General features: G+C 38.1%; 1 protein-coding gene across 1 annotated transcript in view; it reads left to right on the top strand.

Moving 5' to 3' along the window:
* The first annotated feature begins 5,875 nt into the window (after positions 1 to 5,875).
* LOC136874532 (receptor-type tyrosine-protein phosphatase kappa) overlaps positions 5,876 to 26,993 on the top strand; it is a 381,492-nt gene continuing 360,374 nt past the window's right edge. The window contains exons 1-3 of the mRNA XM_067148168.2: positions 5,876 to 5,914; positions 6,488 to 6,617; positions 19,729 to 19,851. Coding sequence (XP_067004269.2) covers positions 5,876 to 5,914; positions 6,488 to 6,617; positions 19,729 to 19,851 — 292 coding nt within the window. The remainder of the gene's footprint in view (positions 5,915 to 6,487; positions 6,618 to 19,728; positions 19,852 to 26,993) is intronic.

Genomic DNA, 26,993 nt, shown 5'->3' with positions numbered 1-26,993 from the left:
CTGGAGCACCAGCAGTGCCAATGCACTATGAGAGACTCCATCTCATTACCAAAAATTGGTTCCTGCCTGGCCATCAGATGATTATAGATGTTGATTCCCATAGGCTGTGGCATTGCTTGCTTAAAATCTTTGAGTGTTCACAAAGAGCTGACAGTAGATTAAAAAGTTTGATGTTTAGGCCTAAGTTACTCCTCAGTTGGTCAATACATTAACAGGAGCTCAGTTAGCCTATATTGTGTTGCCTCTTTGGTTCATTTAGCAATATTATGTTATACGCGCGACTGTCAACAGCGCCATGCGATTAGTCAATTAATCACTCTGGGGTAACAGCTCTGTGCATTAACTACTGCCATGGACTAAGCGATACGTACTGCCATTTTTTGAATTTGAAAAGAACTTTTAGAGAAGGCAATGGAAGTGGGTTAGCTGTCCATAATTCACTGCCTGCTCAATTTGAAGCAGTCATCGGATGCATATATAGCAGGTAATGCCATGATCATACAGTAAACTGTGATCATATTCACCATACCCACAGTATTGCCCCTTGAAGCTTCCGCTATGCAATACGCCGAAGGTTATAGTTCAAAATGGGGTTGTGATCAGCTGGCGAGGCACGTGATTCAAATAGAAACAGAAAGTGAATCAGCATTTACATTTCAAGATTTCAAGATTTTGGGGATTACCAAGATGTTCACATGCTCGTGTGATCCGTAAGACGAGATGCCCATGAGCAACGGTAAGGTTTGTCACTCCTTATTATGCCTTGTACTGTTCATTATAGCACTGTTATCAGCTTTTTCTCATTTTCCTACAACTCCTTAACCCTTGGCGGTGCTCTTTTAGGATCCAGCCAGCCTCTGAGCTGAAGACTTAAAAAATGATATTTTACTTGTGGGTTGAATATAAAGATACTTGAAATGTTCCATAGTTTGCAATTCTTTCCTCCCTGATAGCACGTTATTAATATTTTAAGAGTAGATTAAAATACTCCCCCACCCCTTCCTAGTTCAGGACTTGGGAGAGGGTTACTGTATTGAGTAATCCAAATTATTTATTTTGTTACATTTATAGATTTTCCTCATTACAGTTAGTCTTGTCTATTACTATGTAAACATTATTATTAAACCTAATAAATCTATTTTTTTATTAGTTGAAGAATTATTTATAGTACCCTATTTTCTCTTAAGTTATTTTGCCACATTTTCTTTATATACAAAACAATTTTTCTGTCCTACCCAATGCAATCCACTCTTTGTTTATTAATTTTATAAGTGTATAAAATTCTTTCTCTCTTTCTATTTTGGCTTGGTAGGGACCCTCTTCGGAGGCAGCCCTACCCAGGGAGTGGCGCCCCTGCCTATGTGAGTCCCAGAGCACACTGACCCAGTGTGTAACATCTGGTATGGGTCCCAGCTCAGGGTTACGAGTGAAGACCTCAACGGCATCTACGGCGGAGAAGGTGGACTTCGGTACGGCGGAGATGGCGGAAGGGGCATACCCGTAGCGTCTGTACTCCAGAGGAGTGGCTACGAAAGGCGTCTGTCTCCATGTTAGGGGCGGCCTAATTTTGAACCTGGCAGTAGGTATAAAATGCCTTTGGGTGTGGCGAGCCCATCGTAACAATAGCCTATATGGACAAAGCAGATATGGTGCCTCGGAAAAGGTTAGGGCGTCCCCTGCTAAAAGCGACGCGCAGCTCTTCAGGTGCTGGGGGAACTGTGAAAAATGGGCAACCAGCACCAAACTACATCAAAATTGCGACAGTTAATGTACTGACACTGACGGGAAAGACAGAAGAACTGGTGGACTTCATGATAGAAAAAGATATAGCCATACTTGGACTGTGCGAGACCAAGAAGAGAGGTACAGGGGAGATCCCTCTGAGAGAAGGATACAGGCTGTATTACAGCGGAGGACCTGAAGCAAAAAATGGAGTGGCCATCATACTTAGAAGAGAAATCCAAGAATATCTGGAATATACAAAGTACGTCAGCGATAGGATGATGATGATGAGACTCCAGTTTGAAAATGGCGTGAAAGATCTATTTCAGTTGTATGCCCCACAAACGGGTTGCATAGATGAACATCTAGAGGACTTCTTAGAGGAAGTGGAGAGACAGATAGAAGATAAGGAAGTACTATTGGAGATCTAAATGCACATGTTGGAATGGAAAGACAAGGAAAGGAAGATGTTATAGGGCCCTTTGGATATGGAAATGTAAATCCAGAAGGCGAGTTGTTGGTGGATTTTTGCATGAGGAATCAAATGATTGTTGGAAACACCTGGTTTAGGAAGAAGAACAGTCAGAAGATTACAAGGTATGGCTGGGGAGACAGACGAACAAAGACCATGATTGATTATATAATCGTAGAGAAAGAACACCGGAAGAACCTTGTAGATGTAACAGCCATGCCTGAAGAAGCCTTTGGTGGAGATCATAGAGTTGTGATAGGAAAATTGAAAGTTGGAAAGATTGAAAAACCCCAATTAAGAAGAGAGAGAAGAATTAAAGTATGGAAGTTGAAGGAGAAAAGCGTACAAGAAGAATTTCAAAGGGAAATAATACCCTTGGTACCCAGGACAGATGTGGGGAATGTTGAAGAGGAATGGAAAAGATTTAAGGAAGCACTAGTTGGATGTGCAGAAAAGGTGTGTGGTAGAACATCAGGAAATGTGACAAAGAAACACACTGGTGGAATGATAGGGTAAAGATTAAAGTGAAGGAAAAGAAAATGGCATGGAAGGCATGGAAAACATCTAAGACTGAAGAAAGTAGAAGAAAATATGTGGAGGCAAAGAATTTGGCCAAGAAAGTAGTGGAGGAAGAAAAGAGGAAAAGCTGGGCCTCATTCACACAGAAATTGAGAGATGATACGCAGGGCAGCAAGAAATTACTGTATGGTATCTTAAGAAACAAAAAGAGAGATCAAGTAAACACCAGATTTGTGAAGGATGAAGGTGGCATAATTTTAACAAAGCCAGAAGAAATAAGAAATAGATGGAGAGAGTATTTTCAGAAGCTGCTGAACATAAGAACGGATGACAGTCATTCAATGGACGACCAGGAAAGACAATTAGTTGACGAAGAAATGGATAAAGAAATTACAATGAATGAAATTGAAATGGCAGTAAGAAAGATGAAGAATGGAAAAACTGCTGGAATAGATGAAATTTCAGTGGAGATGATAAAGGCAGCTGGAGCTGTAGGCCTGCAGTGGACATATCGGGTTCTCAGGAATGTCTGGGAGAATAAAGAGGTCCCTGAGGATTGGCAAAAAGGAATAATCATCCCAATTTTCAAGAAAGGTGATAAGAAAGTTTTGAAGAACTACAGGGGAATTACTCTAATATCCCATGTTGCTAAGATAATGGAAAGAATACTGGAAAGTAGAATAAGGTTGAGGGTTGAGAAGCAGATACAGGAAAATCAGTTTGGTTTCAGAAGTGGAAGATCAACAATAGAGCCCATTTTCATTATGAGACAACTAATGGAAAAGCATTGGGAGTACGGGAATGATATGGTGATGACATTCATTGATATTGAAAAGGCATATGACAGTGTCCCTAGGACGAAAGTTTGGGACAGTCTGGTGCAAAAAGGAATTGGACAGGGATTAATAAAAATGATCATGGCATTGTATAAGGAATGTTGTAGTTGCATGCAAACACAAGTTGGCAGGACAAGTTGGTTCAAAATAACTAGTGGGCTGAGACAGGGAAGTGTTCTATCACCAATCCTGTTTACAATAGTAATGGATGACATCATGAGAACAGCAAAAGCAGCATATGGAGGAAGAGAAATGAACACGATGTTATTTGCGGATGATATTGTGATTTGGGGAGAAGACGACAGGAAGGTTCAAGAACAGTTGAATGTGGTGAATGGGAGGATTGAAGAGTGTGGATTGAAAATAAGTGTAGAAAAGAGTAAAACTCTTGTTATGATGAGAGGGGAGAAAGAAGGGAAAGGTCAGATTAGACTTGCAGACAAGCCCCTGGAAGTAGTGGAAACTTTTAAATACCTGGGGAGTGAATTAATGGAGAATGCTCGACTGGATGCTGAGATTAGTAAAAGGATTCAAGCTGGAAGTTGTTTCTATCATAGTGTAAGAAATATGTTATGGGACAAAGATGTGCCAATGGAAGCAAAGGATACTATGTACAAGATGTATTACGTACCCATAACAACTTACGGAGCAGAAACTTGGACAATGACAAAGAAGGATGAGAGTCGAATACAGGCAGCTGAAATGAAATTCTTGAGGAGTATGATACAGAAGAGTAGACGAGACAAAATAAGGAATGAGAAAATCCGGGAAGAAATTGGAGTGGAAAAAATGAATGATAGAATAGAGAAGAGCCGACTAAGATGGTTTGGGCACATAAAGCGAATGAGCGACGAAAGAATGCCAAAAAAGGTGATGGAAATGCAAGTCCAAGGAAGGAGAGGCCGTGGACGACCACGATTGAGATGGAAGGATACCATCCAACGCAGCATTATAGAAAGAAACCTGGACTGGGACACAGTGTTGGAGGAGGAGTGGTGGAAAGACCGAAGAAAGTGGAGAGGAACCATATTTGCCCCTACCCGGCTACAGCTGGATAAAGGGAAATGATGATGATGATGATGATGAATCACTACCCCCTAATTGAGCCTGTTTACTTACATACCTTCAACAGATGTACTTCTTCCTTTATTTACCAACAATAATTCTCTTCATGTTTCTCTCTTTTACACTTATTCTTATGGAATCCCATTATCTATCACACCTTACATTTTACTTCTCTATACATAAGTCTTTATTTCTTTCTTTCTTTCTTTCTTTCTTTTTTCTTTCTTTCTTTATTGACAACATTTTGCTAATTTTACAGAATTCCGTTAATGTTCTTTAGGTCTCTGACATAATTATCTGCTTCTCAGTATCTTTCCCTCAAATGGTCACTTTCTTACTCAGCTTCTTTTCTTCATTCTGAATATCTTTATCCCATTAGTCTCCCATTCCTATTCTGTCTAGCATCCTTTTCACCTTGATTACCCAGTAATCATTGTGTAGATGTTTTATCTGATGTTGGTATGCTAGAAACATTTACTTTGCAAATGGTAATCTCTCTGGTTGGTTGTAGCAGAATGCTATAATTAATTATCTCTCCCTCTTTCCTGTTTAATTAGCTTCACCCAGGCTACTTCATCAAGGTTTGATCCCATTCGTTCTAACAGTTTCCGTAGTGCTTCCTTTATGAAAACAGATAGCCTCCTGGATAACGACTTTACGTACTCTCCTCTGTTTCATTTTACCTACTCCAGATGTTATAATCTGGTATCTGAAGTTCACATCTAACTGAGAGCCTTGTTTCAGTCATTCCCATAATCTCATTTTCTGATGTTAATTTCGTCACCACATCATTTTCCAGCTTATTAAATATACCCATTGTAATTACACAGCCTATGTTCTGTACTAGTTATTTACCTCTCAGAATATCTGTAATACTCACTGCTCTACTACTGGTGAATTGTGATGTTTCTCTGGCTGTATAATACTTTCAGTTGGGGAGTTAATAATGTCATCCTCTGTACGCCTGTCTTTACTTTTACTCCTCATCCCCTGTTTATCCCAAATGTCTTTCACATTTAATGAAACTTTGTTTTTGTATCCTTTATTCCTCTCTGTGCTGTCATCTGTTCAGGAAACAGCTTCCTTTTCTGGACTGCTGTTACAAAGTCATTGCTCCACATATGCCACCGCTCCAACTTCCGGGTACCCCAACTGTTTCTGCTCTGTCATCACATGCTGGTCTGGTTGCGATGGAACTGACCTTCCCACTCACTGCTGACACAAAAAAGCATTTGAGTGTTCATTCACTTTCTGTAGCTGCATGGTGGACCAAGATCTGCTCCAGGAATTTCCTACCACCGTATTTCTGTTTCCATGGATAAATGCTTTAAGACTTGTGTTACATGCTTTACCTCAATGAAAATGCAGCCTTATCAGGTCTTTCATGTCTTCTGTATCCAGTTCTTTCCTGGTCCATACTTTATTCCCTTTAAATTTCCTCACATTTTCCAAAATTGTATGTGCCTTTAGACTCAACACCTTACATACAGTATGTTTACAGGTCTTCTTCCCATATTCTTTCCTATTCTAAAAACCTTGTCAATCACTAAAAGAACCATCACCACTGCCAATGTCAGCACCTGTTACACTGTATTAAAGGGATTATTGACATCTTGAGTATACCTACTTGACTTTTACCGTGCAATCCTAGAGCGCACTGGTATTACTCATTAGATACTCCCATATTTATGTAATTCAAGTGCACATACTCTTAGCTCACTAAGGATGGTTGCCCATTTGTACTTCCTCTTACAACAATAATTACCACCATCACCATGTTACCTCACTATCAGCACTTCATGACCCTTCTTATTGCCAGTTGTATTACAACTGATTCTTTAAATCATTAATATTCTTCTTTCTTTTTGTTTAGGATGATGGATATTGGCATGAAGTTCATTTAAAGTCTCAGATTGAAAGGAATTCTACACTTACATTTGAAATTAAAACACACACAAGTAAAAGTGTGGGAATTGGAAACATCAGACTATGTAATCCAAAAGGTAAATATAATTTTAATTTTACTAATTCCAGTAGAGTCCACATCATTAGGACTGATAAACCCTAGAACCACCAACTGGGGAACAAAAATAACCCATGTTGTCTCATTTTATGTGTAAAATGTGCAATTTGTAATCTGTAGTTGTCACATAATATATCTACTATGTTTTCACATAGTCATTCAATTTCTAATATTTTTCAGTTCCTATAAAATACTTTTATAGAGCAAGTTATTTTTGCTCCCTCCCCTTACATGTTCACAGAGTTTATATCTAGCAGAACATCCTAACACTGTCTAATAATCGGACTTCACTTCAAGTGTTAGCTCTAATGAAGACTATTGTTGACATGAAGTTATTACTGCCTGATTCCCAGCTCCAATTTTGTAAGGAATGTAAACAATACCCCACAGCCTGTCCACGTACCTATCTGCTAGCCTCATACGTCTCCCTGCTCCTTCTCCACTCAGCTTCATGGAGCTCATAAGACCAATTGTAGAAGACAGGGCTAAGAACATGTTTTTATTGGAAAAAACTTATCATTCAGCTATGGAACGACTCTTTACCCAGTGCTACTCCAACTAGTGCTCCTACTTAACCATACACAAGAGGAAGATACCATCAGTGTTTGAAATTGGTTCACAGTAAGAAGGCCAAAGACAAGATGGTAAAAATGACAACAGTTTTTCTCTAGATATTCCAAATATGTTTGCGAGACTCATTCTACGAAAACTATTATCTGCACCAACTGTGGGAGTGAGTGAGTGAGTGAGTGAGTGAATGAATGAATGAATGAATGAATGAATGAAATAAAGAACTTTTATAATGTTCTTGTGGTTTTTGACTTAACTTTTATCATTATACAGCATACATTTCACTATTCTCTTTGTTATTTGTGAGTGCAGTCATTGTTAACTGATCACAATACTGTAAGATAACAGGTATTTTATACTAAAACTTGATTAGAGTTGAATATAATAGCAAGTAAATTTTTGCCCCCTATTACATGTGCATACCTTCGTATTTCTAGGTAAGACATGTATAAATGAGAAAGACTTAATTAACTCCCTATAAGGGTGCCATTCTAGAATCCAGATCAGAATATTTTCAGAAAATTTGATTTCACCTCTTGAGAAAAATACAGTTGTCTGCCTTTAAAGTCATCAATATGATAACAGGTGCAATCCTTGAATACTACCACTGAACCTTATATGATTATGGAAAATCTGCAAAAGCCAATTGCTGTTCTATGATATGGGCATGGCAAGATGATGAGGAGGTAGTTTGTGATTACTTTTCTCAGTGAGGCTGTGCTTCTACAGCACAATGGACTCTGTGAATAACAGCTTTTATAGAGTCCAGACACACTGGAAGTGGTGTCAATGTCTTTACTTAACAGCTTCCATACTCACAGCCATAATGAGACTGAGACTTCAGTGGAGGCTATACTTTTGCTCTGGCCTGTGCCAAGAGATAGCAACAGGTATATAATGCTTTTACAATCCTTCAATCTTCAGATTTTTCAAGTCACAATAAATGGTCACATTGTTGACTCTGGAAATGAGATTTAATTTGCCCGCCTGTAGTGTGAGCGTACCTGTCACACAAAAACATGCATAAAATAAAAATTAATGCAGATAATTCACTCAAATTTTACATCCATGCCATTGAAGGTTATGGCTTACTGGTACCTATTCTTCATTCTTTGAGTGACTGCTGGCTGTGGTATAAATGTTTCATTTGAAATAATTTCATAGAGAGCAAATCCGTGTACTCCAAAACATCACAATTTTGGATGGTCGGCGGACCGTTCATTTTTCATAAGTATTTCTGAAACACCACTCTATCCATGAAATGGAAATATATCAGGATTATTGTCTTTTTTCTCCAATTTCCAATCACTACGGTTCTTTTGTGTCACTGGCCGCGTGCGTTTGTAAGAACCTGGCACGGCACTTTCACTCTCACTTTCTTCAATATTCTGCTCACTTCAGTAACTTTCACTGTTGCTATCACTATCCTCAAACTCTGATTTATTTTCCAAAACGTCATTATTGCCATAATTGCCATCTAAAATAATATCTACAAGTGCTTTCAATCTCTCTTTGTCATTGCCAAAAAAGCCAGTTCTACTGAATAATGAATACCAAATATTGATGAAAATAAACTGTTATTCAACGATCCCAATGTCACACAGAAATACAGACAGTATTGTTTACCAATAGTACATGCCTCTAGTTCCTTCTAGTGTGTATTGTTAGAAATTATATTGCAAAGGGAGTCTAATATACGAAGATGAGCAAGGCACTGCATCACGGCGAGCTGAGGTCGTCATTTGATTCATGAGTCAAAACACCGCGCACAGCCACAGATTGCCATACGATGCGAATGGGTTAACAGCAGTTTACATCCGTCTGTTCATCGATGCCTTTCAGCCATAGATCACCCAGCAGAGATCCGGTTTACTCTGTCATCTGTTAGAGTAAAGCAGAACACAAAACTAAAGCACAGACAGCCTAGATGGCGTCATATTTAAAAATGCCTGCACAAGGTTATTGATACGGGGATACCATGATGGACAGAGGTGAAAGAAGGTGCAGGCCTGAATGGGTCAATATAAGACAATCCGAAGATTAATTTAAAACTTTAAAAATTATATTCTCTGAAAATTAAAACTACATAGTTAAAGATCGGAAACCTTCCCCTCGAGCTAGCTTTCAAAGACTATCACTTAATAAAATCCGGACTGCCATTACCTTGAGCTGATGGACTACTTGATGATGGGTGAGGCCCCCTACCGCCACACTAGACTGGAGTGATGAATAAGACCCCCTGGTTGAAAATGTGCCAGCTTTTATACCAAAGAGGAAGGTTCTAGAGTGCTCTGGGCTAAGTCCTGACACACCCCCAATTCATATTAGGTAATTAAATAAATATTAGACCTAGTTTGATTGGCTGAGAAATAAATATACAAAATTTTCTATTGGACAACACCTTAAGTTGGTGGGAAGAGATCGAAGTATTGACAACTTTAACATACCAAACACAAAGAATAATCAGCTCAGTGTAGTAAATCTTAAAATAAAAAATCACTTAACAATTTTAATAATTCCTCTTCACACCAGACGGCATAACTTAGTTTGTAGTAAGAGACATCTGTTGACAAAAGTTCAGACTTCTTGCATTAGTTGTTGCGAGTTTTAGATTTAAGATGGAATTTTCCAAGGCGCTACATTTGAATGAACGGGGTGGGTGTATCTTCCGGTACAGTTATTATTATTGTTCACAATATTGCTATTGGTACTGAGCATGCATAAATACGGTTATAAACATTTTAACTGTATTGTACAACTGGGTTTTATTGCAATCATTTCCTTTCCCTGTTATGAGTCACCTTTGGCATTGAGAGAGACTAGACAAAAAGCGAGAGGTTGTTTTTCTAATGTGTTTATAATGGAGTGAGTAGAGTATGAGAACAGTGTGGCTGTAATAACCCTTCACAGGTAAGGAAATCTGCACCTGATATTTTCAAGACATTAAAAACATTGTAAATTAGTAGAATGATCATGTACTGCACTATCAAGCGATGTTTCGAGACCAGGACTCTTGATGACTGGGCCAGACCAGGAAGACCATTCTCTGTCAGGACTCCAGCACTTGTGAAAGCAATGGCAGTTTGTATTCACAGAAATACAGTGCAGAGACAATCAATTATGACTCCCAAGCTAAATGTCTCAAGAAGAAAGAAAAACATTCCATGTGTTACGTAGTGACCTTAGGTTGAAAGCTTACTGGTGAAGAAAGGACACTTTCTCACAGACCAGCTGAAGATGCAGAGGAAGTTATACGCAAAACATATCCTGCAGAGGTATACTCGAGATGGAGAATCTTAATGCCCAAAATGACAAGGTGTATGCCTCATTATCTCGTGAAGCCCGTGCAAGAGCTCTGAGGATCCAGCAAGGCCGTCATCATGCTTCGGTAATGGTTTGGTTGGATGTGAGCTATTCTCACACCACTGAGCTTCATTTCTGTAAGCAAGGGGTAAATGATATTTCTTCATGTAATCTAAATGGCTATATCACATTATACGCTGATGACACCAATATCTTCTATACGGGCAAAAGTAAGGACGCAGTTTTAGAAAATATGCAGCCGGACATACTCACTCTCTTACACTGGTACCAGTGTAACAAACTGACAATGAATCTGCAGAAAACTAAATACATAATTACTTCAAAACAGAAAATCCTTCACTCAAATAGTAACAAATTACTCATAAATGATATGGAAATAGAAAAAGTAAATAAAGTGAAATATCATGGATTAATAATTGATGAGAACCTGACCTGGAATAATCATGTTGAATACATAACTAAGGAAATTGCCCCAGTTGCTGGGTTACTAAAGACTTAGATATTTAATTCCTAAACATCTCCTCCTACAAATTTATTATTCACTAGTACATAGCCACTTGCAGTACTTATGTGTAATTTTGTCACATTGCACAAAGTTTTCCCTGAATGAACTAATGGTGATACAAAACAGGGCAATAAGGAACATATTTAACTTACCATTATACACCCCAGTAAAAGACCTGTTCACTCAGACCAAAATTCTACCTCTCAGCATAATTACAGAGCTTAATTCTGTCATACTAATGTATAAAATAAAAAGAAACATAATATTGCACAACACTACTTTAATAACCAATTCAGACAACCACAGGTATCAAACTAGCCATGCAGATCATTTGGCTTTGTATCACATCCACTCTTCAAAATATGGGAAGAACAGTTGTAAAATCTCTGCAATTCAAGCATACAACAAACTTCCTGCTGACATAAAAATTGCCTCTACTTTAATCACTTTCAAATGAAAGGCAAAGGGAAATCAATGGAATAGATATATCATAGGTCAAATATAAATAGGTAATGTTTTAAACAACCACCCGCCCCGCTTTGTCAAACCTATTGCATTATTACTCACTTGTAGTACTAAATAGTTTAAGTATCTTAGTATAATTAAGGAAGTATAGAATGGTATTTTATTTTTTACACTTTCTGTATTTACTGTTTAAGTCACCTGTTTATATCATTGTAAGTATCAGAGTTTGCAGATCCACCATTGAATATATTATTCATTGTACATTTCCTCTGTATGAGCCTTTGGCTCATTGAAATTAATTATTGAAATAAATATCTATCGATCATAAGGTCTACAGAGAGACAAGGTTAGAGCCAATATAAAGCCCTTAAGCAACACACTTAAAATAAAGAATGGAGTTTCCAGCAAGATTCATTGCCAGTTCACAAAGCTAAGACCACCCAGGAGTGGCTTCATGCCGATGTTCCCGACTTCATATCCCCAGCTGATTGGCCTTCCTCCCCAACCTCAATTCCTTGGATTACAGACTGTGATCTGTACTTGAGGAGATGGTCTGCAAGAAGAGACACCTTAGTATCAACAGCCCGAAGCGCTCCCTGGTGAAAGCAGTGGCAGATTTCCCTTTGGAGACCATGCATGCTGCCATAGATGACCAGCCTAAGAGACATGCTCAAAGACCACCACATAGTTAAGCTGGAACTGCCATTACCTTGAGCTGGTGGACCTCTCGAAGATGGATGGCCTCCGCCTCCTTTGCAAACACACACTCTAGACTGGAGCAATCAATAAGACAACTTGGTCCAAAAATGTGCCAGCCGAGGGGAAAGTTCCAGAAAATTCTGGGCCAAGGCCTGACACACTCCCAATTCTCAGTGGATAATCAAATAAATACCAAAATTTTTTCATTGGTGAATAAATAAATGTACAAAATGTTGATAGGCCAACCCTTGACTTGGCAAGAAGAGATAGAAGTGTTGATAACTTTTGAAACTCAAAAAACAAATGCCATAACTCACTGCAATCTTTAGTAATGAAGGACAAATTTTAGCAGGAATACAATCCACCATCATAAACAAACTGGTGCTAAATTTTGTAAATGTAGAAATTTAATGTAGAATTTCTATCAGTGGATCTAGAAGAAGTCAAACTCTTCTGTTTTATGATCTACAATAGTACAGAGGCTTCAGACTTGAAAGTAGAGAGTTTTCTTTAATATCAACCGTCTGAAGTCATATTTATATAGCACCATTTAAATATTTCTGCTTTTTCTTAGGTTCGTTTTATTTTATAGGATAGAAATATAACTGGAGGCAAGCATCACGAGGTCGCTGAGACCTCTCACAGTTTTCTTTGTTCGCTCATTGTCATTCCTTTTTTCCCAATGATCTTGGCAATCCCATTAGCTTTGGGCAGCTGTTGCGATAACATCAGACTATGCTCTGTTGTACTCAATACATAACTCAAGTGGTCTGCTGGACTTCACAATGCCGGTTACATACATTTTCTGCTCTGGAGTGACTTTCTTTATTATTGTACAAAAATCATTTTTGAAGTTATAATAATGCTAAACCTGGACCATCAAAGTTGTGTATTGGCAGTGCTTCTTTTGAAGAAGGATTCTGACTATGAAAAGTCAAGTTTTACCAAGAGGAAAAGTTCTCTCAGTTTTAATTATTGTGTTGATGGGGTGATAGTACCTCATGGGGAACAATGTAAGTAACTAGGTGTTAGCCAGACTGAGTGGCTCAGGCGATTGAGGCGCTGGCCTTCTGACCCCAACTTGGCAGGTTCGATCCTGGCTCAGTCCAGTGGTATTTGAAGGTGCTCAAATATATTAGCCTCATGTTGGTAGATTTAATGGCACATAAAAGAATTCCTGCGGGACTACATTCTGGCACCTCGGTGTCCCCAAAAATCGTAAAAATAGTTAGTGGGACATAAAGCTAATAACATTATTTGTTATTCACTAGGTGTTCATATAAGAAATGATCTTCATTGCGGTGTCCGGCTCCATGGCTAAATGGTTAGCGTGCTGGCCTTTGGTCACAGGGGTCCCGGGCTTGATTCCCAGCAGGGCTGGGAATTTTAACCTTAATGATTAATTTCGCTGGCACGGGGGCTGGGTGTATGTGTCGTCATCATCATAATTTCATCCTCATCATGACATGCAGGTCGCCTACGGGAGTCAAATCAAAAGACCTGCACCTGGCGAGCCAAACATGTCCTCGGACACTCCCGGCACTAAAAGCCATACGCCATTTCATTTCATTGCGGTAATCATATTAACCCTCTACTGCATGAATTATTCTTCATTTTTGTTTGGTGAAGAAAATTTCAAGCTTTAATGTTCAACTTACGTTCAGTGTTTTTGATATACCAGCAATTCTTAATTGGGGCTAATAGCTTAACACTCATATGTGATGTGGATTGCCCTAATGGGGTATATGTCAAATTTTGCAAACTTTAGCCTGGGAAGACTTGGGAGTAAGGAAATGAGATGCTCGACTATGTGGTATGTTGCCAATTATAAATTTCATTGGTGTTCCGTATTGAATTTGAAAATTCAGAATATAGAGAGATTTGAGAATTTCCACCCAATCATTACAATTCTTAATTACTCTTGCAATTAATTGTATTTTTAAAATTACGCAGTAAATGTTTCATCTCCTAGGAGACACCTTCAGCTGCTCCGTACAGTTTAAATTAAAATAATATCTGTTATGTTTATTTTAATTTAAACTGTATGAACCAGATTGAGATGTCTCCTAGGAGATGAAATATGTATTGCATATTTTAAAAATTATAATTAATTGCTAAGAGTGATTAAAAATTGTACTGATTTGGTGGAAATCCTCAAATCTCTATAAATTCTGAATATATGGTAGTTTCGCACTGACAGTGGTGAGTTGGCTTAGAATGACTTAAGTAGAAGAATAAGCTTGAGTGGAGCTTTTAAAAGGAGGAAACATCACAGTATGAAGAGAAAGATCAATCAATCAGTCAATCAATCAATCAATCAATCAATCAATCAATCAATCAATCAATCAATCAATCAATCAATCAATCAATCAATCAATCAATCAATCAATCAATCATCTGCATTTAGGGCATTCGCCCAGGTGGCAGATTTCCTATCTGTTTTTTCTTTTTACCTACCTAGTCTTTTCTTAAATAATTACAAAGAAAATTGGAAATTTATTGAACATCTCCATTTTTCCATTTTCTAAACCTCCTCTTCCTTCCTCTCACTGATGGGGGTGGAAAACCATAAAAGAGCATAAACACGTTACCGTCCCGAATATCGCACTTCAAACTGGTGCGCACTCAAAATGTACTGCTGGGTTCGATTGAAGTCTCACTGACTCCTAACAGTAATCCTTGAGCTTGCATTGTTAGTACAGCACTCAAGCTAAAAGTGTTAATTGTTGTGATATTGTTCAGAGCTGCTACACATTTACAAAATTCATATAGAAAGTTTGCATTTAATCATTCTCACTCCTCTATTTATTTTATATGGCAAAATAAGGATACATTGGAAATTTAAATATTACAATAAGCCATATACAGTATTTACAGATCAGGTAAATTAAAATGTAATGTCCAGTGTATTCAACCAGTTCACAACTTCATCGGTGGCACTGTGTATATATTGAATATTTCCTTGAAATTTTCTTCTTGGCACTCCGTAGCAATGAGTTGGATGGTCTGGGGAACATTGTCACAGTCACAGTATGAATTTTCAACTTTTTCCCACTTGCGAAGCCGGAATTTGCATCTTACATGGTTTGTCCTAATTCCATATCTTTTTAGGTAAATTGAATCCAGGTGGAGCTTTACATGGATCATTAATTAGACACAGGTGATTAGGATTTGAAGAAGTCCATTCTTCTTTTCAGGTCTGATCAGCATTAAAATGTGATTTAGGAATCAACAACATTGGCTGCTGGACCCTAAGCTCTGCTGCAGGGATATCCCAGCTCATAGAGGATACAAGTTAGAATTCAAGAGGACAGTTTAGGGCAAATATTCATTTATAGGATGAGGAGTAGGGGATTGAAATAAATTATCAAGGGAAATGTTTGATAAATTTCCAAATTTGTTGATAATATTTAAGAAAAAGTTGGGTAAACAATTGATAGAGAAGCTGCCACCTGGGCGACAGCCCTAAATGCAGAGCATTGAGTACTGATGATGTTAATGATTAATACATAATGACCGCAGCTCAAGTTCAGACTTGCAGGTGATCTTCAAATTAAAGGATATTTTAGCTTTTGAAAGGAATGGGAAAAAGAACAGATTTACACATTTCATACCGGTGTTTTGAGCAGGATATATTGTAATTTTTCAAGTGTTTGCATGAATGACTATGTGAAATGTCCAACTCTTTGGCTGAACGGTCAGCGTACTGGCCTTTGGTTCAGAGGGTCCCGGATTCGATTCCCGGCCGGGTCAGGGATTTTAACCTTAATTGGTTAATTCCAATGCCACGGGGGCTGGATGTATGTGTTGTCTTCATCATCACTTCATCCTCATCACGACGCGCAGGTCACCTACGGGTGTCAAATAGAAAGACCGGCACCTGGCGAGCTGAACCCGTCCTGGGATATCCCGGCAGTAAAAGCCATACGACATTTCATTTTTACTACGTGAAATAGGTTTCATAAGTACCTAAAATATAAGATCACCAGGCGAGTTGGTCGTGCAGTTAGGGGCGCGTGGCTGTGAGCTTGCATCCGGGAGATAGTGGGTTCGAATCCCACTGTCGGCAGCCCTATAGATGGTTTTCTGTGGTTTCCCATTTTCACACCAGGCAAATGCTGGGGCTGTACCTTAATTAAGGCCATGGCCGCTTCCTTCCAACTCCTAGGCCTTTCCTATCCCATCTTCGCCATAAGACCTACCTGTTTCGGTGCGACGTAAAGCCCCTACCAAAAAAATATATATACATAAGATCTGTTTGTTTCCACATAATTTTGTTTTTGAAGAAAACATTTCATAATTTCATTTCTGCAACCTTTATTGATATTTCAGTTACAAAATTAGAAATGTTTTATAAATCTGTAAGCAGATCATTTGAATATTTTTGACTACTTGATTAAAGTAGACATTATGCTACATGATATTTCAGAAAACAATTAAAACTGCTCTATGGAGTTAATTTTTCATGAAATGAGGACAAATTACTAAATTACTTAAATTAAAATCTGCAAACCTTCTTTTTGTTATAAGTTAGGCTATAATTTAGTGTCTTTCAATTGTTTTTTTTTTTTTTTTTTTTTTTTTTTTTTCTAGTGGCTTTACGTCAGACCAACATAGATAGATCTTATGGCAATGATGGGATACGAAAGGCCTAGAAGTTGGAAGGAAGAGACCGTGGCCTTAATTAAGGTATAGCCCCAGCGTTTGCCTTGTGTGAAAATGGGAAACCAACAGAAAACCTACTTCAGGGCTGCCGACAGTGGGATTTGAACCCACTATCTCCCAGATGCAAGCTCACAGCTGCGTGCCCCTAACCGCATGGCCAACTCACCCAGTCTCTTTCAATTTTATTCCAGTTCGTTGATAATATTTAAGAAAAAGCTCGATAAACAATTATAAATACGATAAAATTAAATATGAGGTAAACAAATGGTAGGGAATCTGTCACCTTGGCATCCACCCTAAACACAGAAGACTTACAATAATTGAAAATCTTCCACCTTTTTGATACTTTTTATTTGCTTTTTACCAAATTAATCAATTATAAACAGTACATGTTTCATTCCTTATTTGAGAACATCTTCAGCTGTTGTTTAGCGTAGGTGAATCACTAAGTTTTGAGTACATTATTTTCAGGTACATTGTTCCTCTTAAAAACTATTTGAATATGAATTAAATTAAAATGATGTTAAAACAATGTGGTGGTTAATTCTAATACTAATTATTGTTGAATGTTTATGTCTTTCACTCCTTCCAGGTTGGCTGTTATTTATTTTGAGCTTACTTAATGTGTCTTAAATTGAGTCTAATGCACAACTATGAAGCTGATTGCCGTTCACTTTTTGAGAAGGAAGCTTTGTTTCAATTTCTTACTGTTGTTAAACTTCAATTCTACCGTGACCCTGGAGGAGGTACGTTTGAAGCTGCTTTGCGTCTTGTATAATAATATTATTATATATATATTATATATGTCTCCTAGGAGATGAAACATTTACTGCATAATTTTAAAAATACAATTAATTGCCAAGAGTATTTAAAAATTGTAATGATTGGGTGGAAATTCTCAAATCTCTCTATATTATTATACAAGACGCAAAGTAGCTTCAAACGTACCTCCTCCAGGGTCACAGTAGGTTGGAGTTTAACAACAGTAAGAAATTGAGACGAAGCTCCCTTCTCAAAAGTGAACGGCAATCAGCTTCATATTTCCGCATTAGACTCAATTTAAGGCACATTAAGTAAGAACAGCCAACCTGGAAGGAGTGAAAAAAATGAACATTCAACAATAATTAGAACAGTGTCAAGAAGTCAATCATTTTAGAAACCTTTTAACTGGAAGACAAACAGATATTTTTAGTGTAACAGAGTTGAAACTTTCAACAACTATTCTAACGAATAGATAGTTTTTTTAAGTAGGCTAACTACGTATTCATCCTATCTCATTTCATCAACCCATTAACCACCACATTGTTTTAACATAATTTTAATTTAATTTATATTCAAATAGTTTTTAAAAGGAACAATGTACCTGAAAATAATGTACTCAAAAACTTAGTGATTCACCTAAGCTAAACAACAGCTGAAGATGTTCTCAAATAAGAACGAAACATGTACTGTTTATAATTGATTAATTTCCTAAAAAGCAAATAAAAAGTATCAAAAAGGTGGAAGATTTTCAATTATTGTAAGTCTCCATGATTAGAATTTGAAAAAGAAGTAAGTATAAATAACCACCTAATCGATACTTTATTAATGCCTCAGGCAAAATTGAATAAAATTAAAACTTACAGGACATGTTTCGACCACTTAGTGGTCCTCTTCAGCTGTATAAATAAAGAACTGAAAAGAAAAACATTGACAATAAACACAAATAAAAGTTCTTTGGAGACTCCTTTGATAAAAAAGGAGGTCGTCAGAATAGGTCATCTTGCCTTTCATTCTTGTTTGGAAAAGATGTTTATTCTGCGCTGTCTAGAGGGTCTGTCTTTGAGCGCGACCTGGTGAAGTAACGATGTGATACAGTTTGACAGTTCATGGAAAGCTCTGGAGAGAAGGGAAGTAGAGTTTCATCGTCATCTAAAATAACATGTGAGGGAGGAGGGAGATTGGGCTGTGCTTCTGCGATGTCGTGTTTGATTATATCTCTTGTTCGTCTAGTCTGTTTCATGTCTACCCATTCTAAGTATTTGTTAATATTCTCATATAAGATGTTTTTATGCTCGTTGTTTTCGTTGAGATTCTCTTCACCGTTTTCCAATTTATCAAGAACGATGTGGATGTTTTCCAGGTTGTTCATAAGATTACCTTTATTAATCATACAGATAATTTGAAGGTCCTGTTTTATATTGGTGAATTTGTGGTTGGACTCTTTCATATGGGATCCCATGGCAGAGAATCTTTTGTATCTTTCAGCATTGACATGTTCTTGATATCTAATTGAGAAGTTCCTTCCAGATTGTCCCACGTAAGTTTTTTTACATTGAGCACAAGTCAGCTTATAAATACCCGATTCCTGGAATTCGTCATCTTTAAGTTTATTAGCTTTATTATGACTAAAGAACCTATGTTTCGTGTTGTTGTTTGTAGAGAAGGCTACCTTGGTATTGTGTTTCTTGAATAAGCATTCAGAAAAAGGAAACGGATATGCAAAATTCACCTTTAATAACCCGAAGATTTACGAAATCACCATGACCAACCGACTGACCGACCAATGATTAGAATTAACAATAACTAAACACAGTATAGTTGATCTAACGACATTCTTCAGAAACTGAAAAACTTATTCAGCCTTAAACATGTGTGATCCCCCAGACCTCACCACACCTGTTATGTTCCACAGTGTCACAATGCCTGTAGAGGGTTAAATGAATTCTTACATGCCATATCTTATTTCCACTTGTATTTGTATTGATAAGAATAGTTCATTTTTAATGATTTCAGCAATGAGACCAGTAACAACAAATATTCATTGTGTAGAGTATTTGGTCTGTTGGTATGAAAATGTCAAGCTCTTGTAATCTTTTTACAGGTGAGACTAGAGTATCTCGTTGGGTAAGAAAATTCGAGGAGGGACTGCCAGCTTGTCACCTTTTGCAGTATCAAGTTCAGATACCGGAATCAAATTCCTCTGAATCTTTTGATAACATAACAGGTGAGACCGATTGCTATAAACAATATCCAGAAAACTGGTCCCTAAAAAGTCATTATGGCAAGCAGTCAAACCTCTTGAAATATGAATAGTGATTTATTAATATTTTAGTGGTTGCCTAGCCAAGGTGGTAAAGGCAGGCTTGGTTCACTTGGAAGGGCATGGGTTCAATTTCCCATCTGGAAGTCAAAATGTTTAAGAAACAAGATAAGGTCTTGGGTACCTAATATAAGAAAACAATTTGTGATGACTAGACCTCGGATTCTAAGCAAAAACCTATTTTGCTTCTTAAGAGTTAACTTAAAATGTAGTTGTATTTACATGTATCATGTTTTAGAAGGTTAATTTCTTAAACTGTCATTAGAACTGCATTTGCTCATAATCCTATAATTCCTATTTTTTATGCCTAAATCAATTAAAAAATGCTTTATAGAAAGTGTGTTTTTTAAGTAAGGTCCGTTTTGTTGTACACACTAGTAGTTCGTGCACATATCGCAACGAGCGCATGCATCATGTACTGGCATGCTTCGGGAACAACTGTGCTCAGTTTCACCTCTGTAGCTAACCTGTACAGTTCTGTTCTGTGCTTTCAAAATGTTTAAGACTATCAACTCGCCCACCGCGTGTGAGGTTCGGTCAGTGATACGGTTTTTGTCAGCAAGGAACCTGTCTGCTGCAGAAATTCATCAACAGATTTGCGAAGTGTACGGTGATACTGTTATGAGTGAAAGCAAAGTGCGTAAATGGGTACGACAATTCAAAGATAGCCATGACAACGTCCATGATGAGGAACGCTCCGGTCGCCCTTCTTTGATTACGGACGATTTGTGGTGGCTTCAGTTGAAGCAAAGATTCGTGAGAACAGGTGCTTCACAATAATGGGTCTTTCAAACGAATTTCCTGACGTGTCGAGATCAGTGCTTTACAACATTGTTTCTGAACACCTAAAGTTTAGGAAACTATGCTCCCATTGGGTCCCAAAACTCCTAACAGAGGACCACAAAAACCAAAGATTTGAGTGTGCGATGAAGTTCTTGACTCGTTATGATGAAGAAGGTGACGGCTTCTTGAGTCAGACAGTAACTGAAGACGAAACATGGGTTTCGCTTATCACGCCCGAATCGAAGCAACAGAGCATGGAATGGAGACACACACTTGTCTGTAAAGGTCGAAGGCCAAACAGACTCTGTCCCAGTGTAAAATCATGGTGTCAGTGTTTTGGGATAGGCATGGTGTTTTGTTGGTCGACTTCATGCAGCGAGGAACCACTATCAATGCAGAAGCATACTGCCAAACCCTGAGAAAGCTACGCAGAGTGATTCAAAACAAAAGACGCGGCATGCTGACAAAGGGAATTGTCCTTCTCCATGACAATGCAAGACCTCACACTGCATGTCAGACCCGTGATTTATTGGAGAGTTTTGGCTGGGAAGTTTTAGACCACCCACCCTAGAGTCCTGATCTTGCGCTGAGCGATTACCATCTGTTCCTCCACCTCAAACATCACCTCAGTGACAACCATTACAATGATGATGACGATGTGAAAATGGCAGTGAACTCTTGGTTATCGGAGCAGACGGCAAGTTTCTATGAAGAGGGTATTTTAAAATTGGTTACGAGTTATGATAAGTGTTTCAACAAACTTGGCAACTATGTCGAAAAATAGAGTGAAGTATGTACTTTCTGAATATAACTTTACTTTTTTTAAATAATGTTTCGTTGTGTACTTATTTTCAAACGGACCTTACTTAAAAAACACGCCTCGTATTATTCTGAAAAACTAAAATATTTGCCGACTTGTTTTCAGTATCTTCAGTATCTTCTTTGAAATACTTTTCAGACAAAATATTAAAATCAGGAAGGTGTTAACCACACTCTCTGGAGTCCGTAAGAACATCCTGCAGTAAACATGCCAATAGTCTGAGTCATGAGTCATGATCTGTGTCATGACCTGCTATGTCAGCTTCCAAGTCTTCTTTAATTGAAAGGCTACAGGAGTTTCCCCACTTCAAATCGTATGGTAAAATGATATTCTGTGCCATTTGTAGCAAAGAGATGATAGAAATTAGTTTTATATTTTCCCCTAAAGAGTTATTATAAATTTAGCAAAATAAAAATGGTATTTTAATTGATAAATGCCTATTCAAATACGTAAAACTGAAGCTGCCTAAACTTTTTTTAGAACTCATTTTTTCACATTTTAGAACCTATTTTAGGAATCTAAAATAAACATTTTAGGTCTGGTGATGACCTACAGTGCCTTAAGACCTGAAAACTTATCAACATTGCACTGATTGACTATTGCGGTTGGGTTGAAGAGTAATCTGTCTCTGGGTGATGTCTGCTGCCACTCATCTCTGCTAGATGACATTACTGTTCCAATTTACAGAAAAATAACAGATACACAGCAGCTAGTTGCAAATAAGGAAGTAGAATGATCACTTGTAAAAACTATTAAGACAACTTTTCTGCACCTTGTCCTACTAACAAGTTAATACTATCCTTCTCAGTAGATATAATACTCCTCTTAAATAAAATAAAAGTTAACTCATGTATTCACATTCCCTGAGGTGGTGTGGCTCTTTACAGGCAGTGCCCCCAGCACCTACCCACTTCTCACCAGCTCTCCTGCCCTCTGTCAGTACTGGGAATCGAACCCAGGCCTCCGAGGATGATAGCTAATAGCGAAATTGTGAGGTTTCGGGATCAAATCCCACCGATATCCAGTTGTCCATTTTGGTTCTGTACTTAACATTTCTTCAACACATACTATGTATGTATAACACGACCTAATAGGTTGAAAGTCAATTTTGATTACAATATGGTCGTGAAAATTCAATATTCATTGACTTGGCCAACAATGGGCAACTTGCACGCACTCTGCAGTATAATGGCAGTAGTGCCAGACTTGTACATTAGATCCTTTTCAATAAAACAAATATGACCCAAGTCACTGTAAATCAATTGATAGAGCAACTGACGCAAAATCAGGAGGTTGTAGATTTGGATCCCGCTGGTGTCTGGTTGGCCATTTTTGTTCTGTACTTAAAATCTCTTCAACATGTATTATGTACATATAACATGACTTAATAGGTTGAAAGTTGATTTTGAATACTGATAACCTTTACACTATGGAAGTGAATTTCTCTTTTTCTTCTTTAGTGATCCCTGAAACAAACCCTACTGATAAGTACTGTAATTAATTAAAAGGTATGTTTATTATTGAGCTCTTATATTTCAGGAAATGTATGTTCCTTTATTCTGAGATTGAAAAATACAGGTTATTTATTTTATCTGTGCAGAAGTACCACTCAAGCCACGGCAAGTTGCTGCATCGACACTCTTCTGTTAGCTAGTAAAATGTGCATCATATTTGCGTGCAACTCTGTGTCAAATATCAGTCATAGAAAGCAATTTATGCTGAAACTATGACATTGAAATCTCACCTGGAATTAAAGGAGATGCTTAAGTGACAGTCCTCAGCTCTGAAACATGTCTTCCAATTCCTCAACAGGTCTTCAGTCATTTATCAAAACTTAACTAATGTTCTCCTGTATTTCTTCTCTTGTATGAAGGTTTTTGGAATACATTTTCCTTTCAACATCCTCCACATGTAATAATTACAGAGATTTAAATCAGAGGACCTAGCAGCCAACAGAGACTTAGTGGGTATTCTTTCCAAAAACTTCAGATAGTTTTTCCTGTGTTACCACACTACAACTTTTCTTGTTTGTTAAGAACAGAACAGTAATGAGGAAGTTCTTTACTACTCGTATTTTAAGTTTTTATTCTTATTTGAAAGACTGATTCCAGGAATTCTGCAAATGAATTCAAACCAGCACTCCTTGACAGATGAATGCAGTAGGTGTTTTGCATGGCACTCCTCAATGAAAACACATTCTAATGTAAATATCACTTTTTAAGCAGTACTATATGAAAAATATTCATACAGAAACCACACTGCCAAAATAAATGTACAGTAAAGCCTCAATTACCCGTCCCTTGATTAACCGCCTTGTGGATCATCCGTCACCTGAAAAAGTAATCTTACTTTTTTTAAGAGCATTATGCAGTTGCTCCAGAACTGAATGAGCGAACTCTTAATAATAATAATAATAATAATAATAATAATAATAATAATAATAATATCAAGGTAAAGAAAGGCATCATTGTGGTCTCAGATCATTATATGTCTCTTATCAAATTCAAACCAATTCCCACAAACACAATTAAGACAACCAAACAGATCACACGCTTCGACAATGATAAACTTCGGCAAAGGATCGAGGAGTTCCAGGAGAAGGCTAGACCAAATGACTGCAACTTTAACAACGCCAAAAGTCTCCTTGTTGAGGCCACCAAAGATGTTGCAGAAATCAAGAGAAGCAAAAAGCATGCCTGGTGGAATAGTACCTGCGAATCAGTCCTCCAAGAAAGACTCAATGGGTGGAAACAGTACTACTCTACGAAATCAGAAAATGATTGGGAAACCTACAAAACCCAACCTGCCCAAGCAGCTAGGGTATTCAGAACTGAGAAACGTAAATATGAAAAATCTCTCATTGAAAAGATAGAACAAAACTTTAGGAAGAATGAAAGCAGAGAGTACTACAGAGCCTTTAAACGCAAACTCACTGACTATAAACCACCATCTCTATGCTTTGAGCGAAAGGATGGCACACTGGCGACGTTAAACGAAGAAAATTGCAGCATTCTGGCAGATTACTTCAAGAATTTACTTAATTGCTCTAAACCGCAAAGTGCCATTGAGACCAAGGAACCCTTACTCAGGTACCCAGATTCCAGACCACCTGACAGAGATGAAATCAAGCGCCACATTGCCCGTCTCAAAAATAACAAAGCGCCGAGGGAAGACTCAGTAGTAGCAGAACTATGGAAATATGCCCCAGAGGAATCACTTGATATCTTGCAAAAGCAAATAGAAGAAATTTGGAACAAGGGGACCCTATTCGAAGATTGGAAAATAGCTTTGATCCATCCATTACACAAAAAAGGCAGCATTAAGAACGTCAACAACTACAGAGGAATATCTTTGCTACCCGTGACTTACAAAATTCTATCAGTTGCCATCCTGGAGCGTTTGGAAGCACAAATCGAACATCGAATAGGTGAATACCAAGGAGGGTTCAGAAAAGGTCGCTCAACAGCTGAACAGGTCCAAAATCTCAAAACGATCATCAGATATTGTACACTAAGGTCCAAGCAGTATGTGTCTGTCTTTGTGGACTTTAAGAAAGCGTACGACTCCATTGACCGGGAAGTCCTGCTAAACATCTTAAATGAATTTGGAGTTGATTTGAAACTGCTGGCATTAATTAGAGCCACCCTGACCGATACAAAATCCAAGGTGAAGTTCCACGGATGTCTCTCGCATTCCTTTGACATCAAAACAGGAGTCCGACAAGGTGATGGGCTATCCCCGATACTCTTCAACTGTGTTCTTGAAAAGATCATCAGAACCTGGCGGGTGAGATTACAGGAAACCAACTACAGTCCATTGAGAATAGGAACCAAATCCAAGGGGATCGCAACAGACTGCTTAGCATTTGCCGATGATATTGCTGTTCTTTCAAACGACATAGAAACCGCTAGAGCTCAAGTTGAAATTTTAAAGGAAATTGCCGAACAAACTGGTTTGCAGATATCATTTGAGAAAACAGAAGTAATGACTAACATCAAAGAGGCTCCACCAAAACTCCATACAAAATACCGGGACATCACCTGAGTAGACAAATTCAAATACCTGGGTGAGATCATCATGAAAAATGGACTGGACAAAGAAGCACCTCAGGAGCGAGTACGCAAACTGGAAATAGCCCACCAAACATCCCGCACAATCTACAACAAAAAATGCCTGTCCCAAAACACCAAGATACGTCATTATGAAACAGTTCTGAAGCCAGTAGTTCTATATGCAGCCAAAACCCTGTCTCTAAATGCCAACAAAGGACTCCTTGAAGAACTGCAGAAAAGAGAACGCAAAATTGCGAGAAGAATCTTGGGATCAAAGTACAGAAATGGAATCCATCAAAAGAGATCCAACAAGGAAGTCTACAGCAAAATAGAGAAAATTACCGTCACAATCAGAAAAAGACGGGCACGATTTTACGGTCATCTGAAAAGAATGGACGGAAGAAAGTTAACTAAATCAATCTTTCACTTTTTTGATTCAAACCCCAAAACCACAATTCCCTGGTTTAGAAATACCAAAGAAGACCTGCAAATGCTACATATCTCAGCTGAAGACGCCCTTAACAGAGATCTCTTCCGCAAGAAAATATTGACGAATGGGCTAAACCGAGACGAGCAACCGAAGAGAAGACACGGTGCCCCTTGGACAGAGGAGCGTAAGCAGGCCCACTTACAAAGAATGAGGGAAATTTGGGCTCTAAAGAAGGCCAAGTTCAGTGTCAAATGCAACAAGACTTAACGTGGTATAATAATAATTGTTATGGGGTTACCCGTGGACCAGCAGAGGTGAAAGAAGTTGCCAGGGTGAATGGGTCTAACTGCTATGTCAAGAAAGAATTTAAACTGAAATGGAAGGTTATATTTTCAAAAAAAAACCCAAGTTAACAGATTCTCACTTAGTGAGATAACAATGACATAGCAGTTTAGAAACAAGACTTAGAAAAATCCAAGATTTCAAAACACACTTGGGCTACAAGCCCCTAGTTTTACAATTTTTGAACTTCCAGCTCAAACTTTACAGAAGGGCATAAATTTACAAAAGGGAAGAAATCCCCAAAATACCTGGAGCGCTTGCTCCCAACACACAATATCAAGCCTCCCCGAGGCACTTTTACAACACTAGAAAAGAGCAGATGTGCTCTCAGTTTTTGGAAGCCTATGCAAGGTGATATCAGAAAATTACAATCACTTGCCGTCAAGGCACAACTTACGAATTTGAAAGAGGGCTATCTAGTACCCAACCTATTGGGCCGTTGCGGAAAGAAACAGGTTAAGTAAATGGCCCGAAACACAAAAGTGAATGGAGGCGAGTACTTGCACTTCTAAAAATGCATTCTAGAAACCTAAGGGGCACTAGGCCGATGACACAGGGGTTATTCCCAAACTACTGAGGTGACTCGTATAAGTATAAATTAAGACATTACTGAAGGGAA

Source organism: Anabrus simplex, chromosome 5, assembly GCF_040414725.1.
Source record: "Anabrus simplex isolate iqAnaSimp1 chromosome 5, ASM4041472v1, whole genome shotgun sequence".
NCBI lineage: Eukaryota > Metazoa > Arthropoda > Insecta > Orthoptera > Tettigoniidae > Anabrus > Anabrus simplex.
Note: the sequence above shows the minus strand (reverse complement) of the source record. Positions and strands in the feature narration are given on the sequence as shown.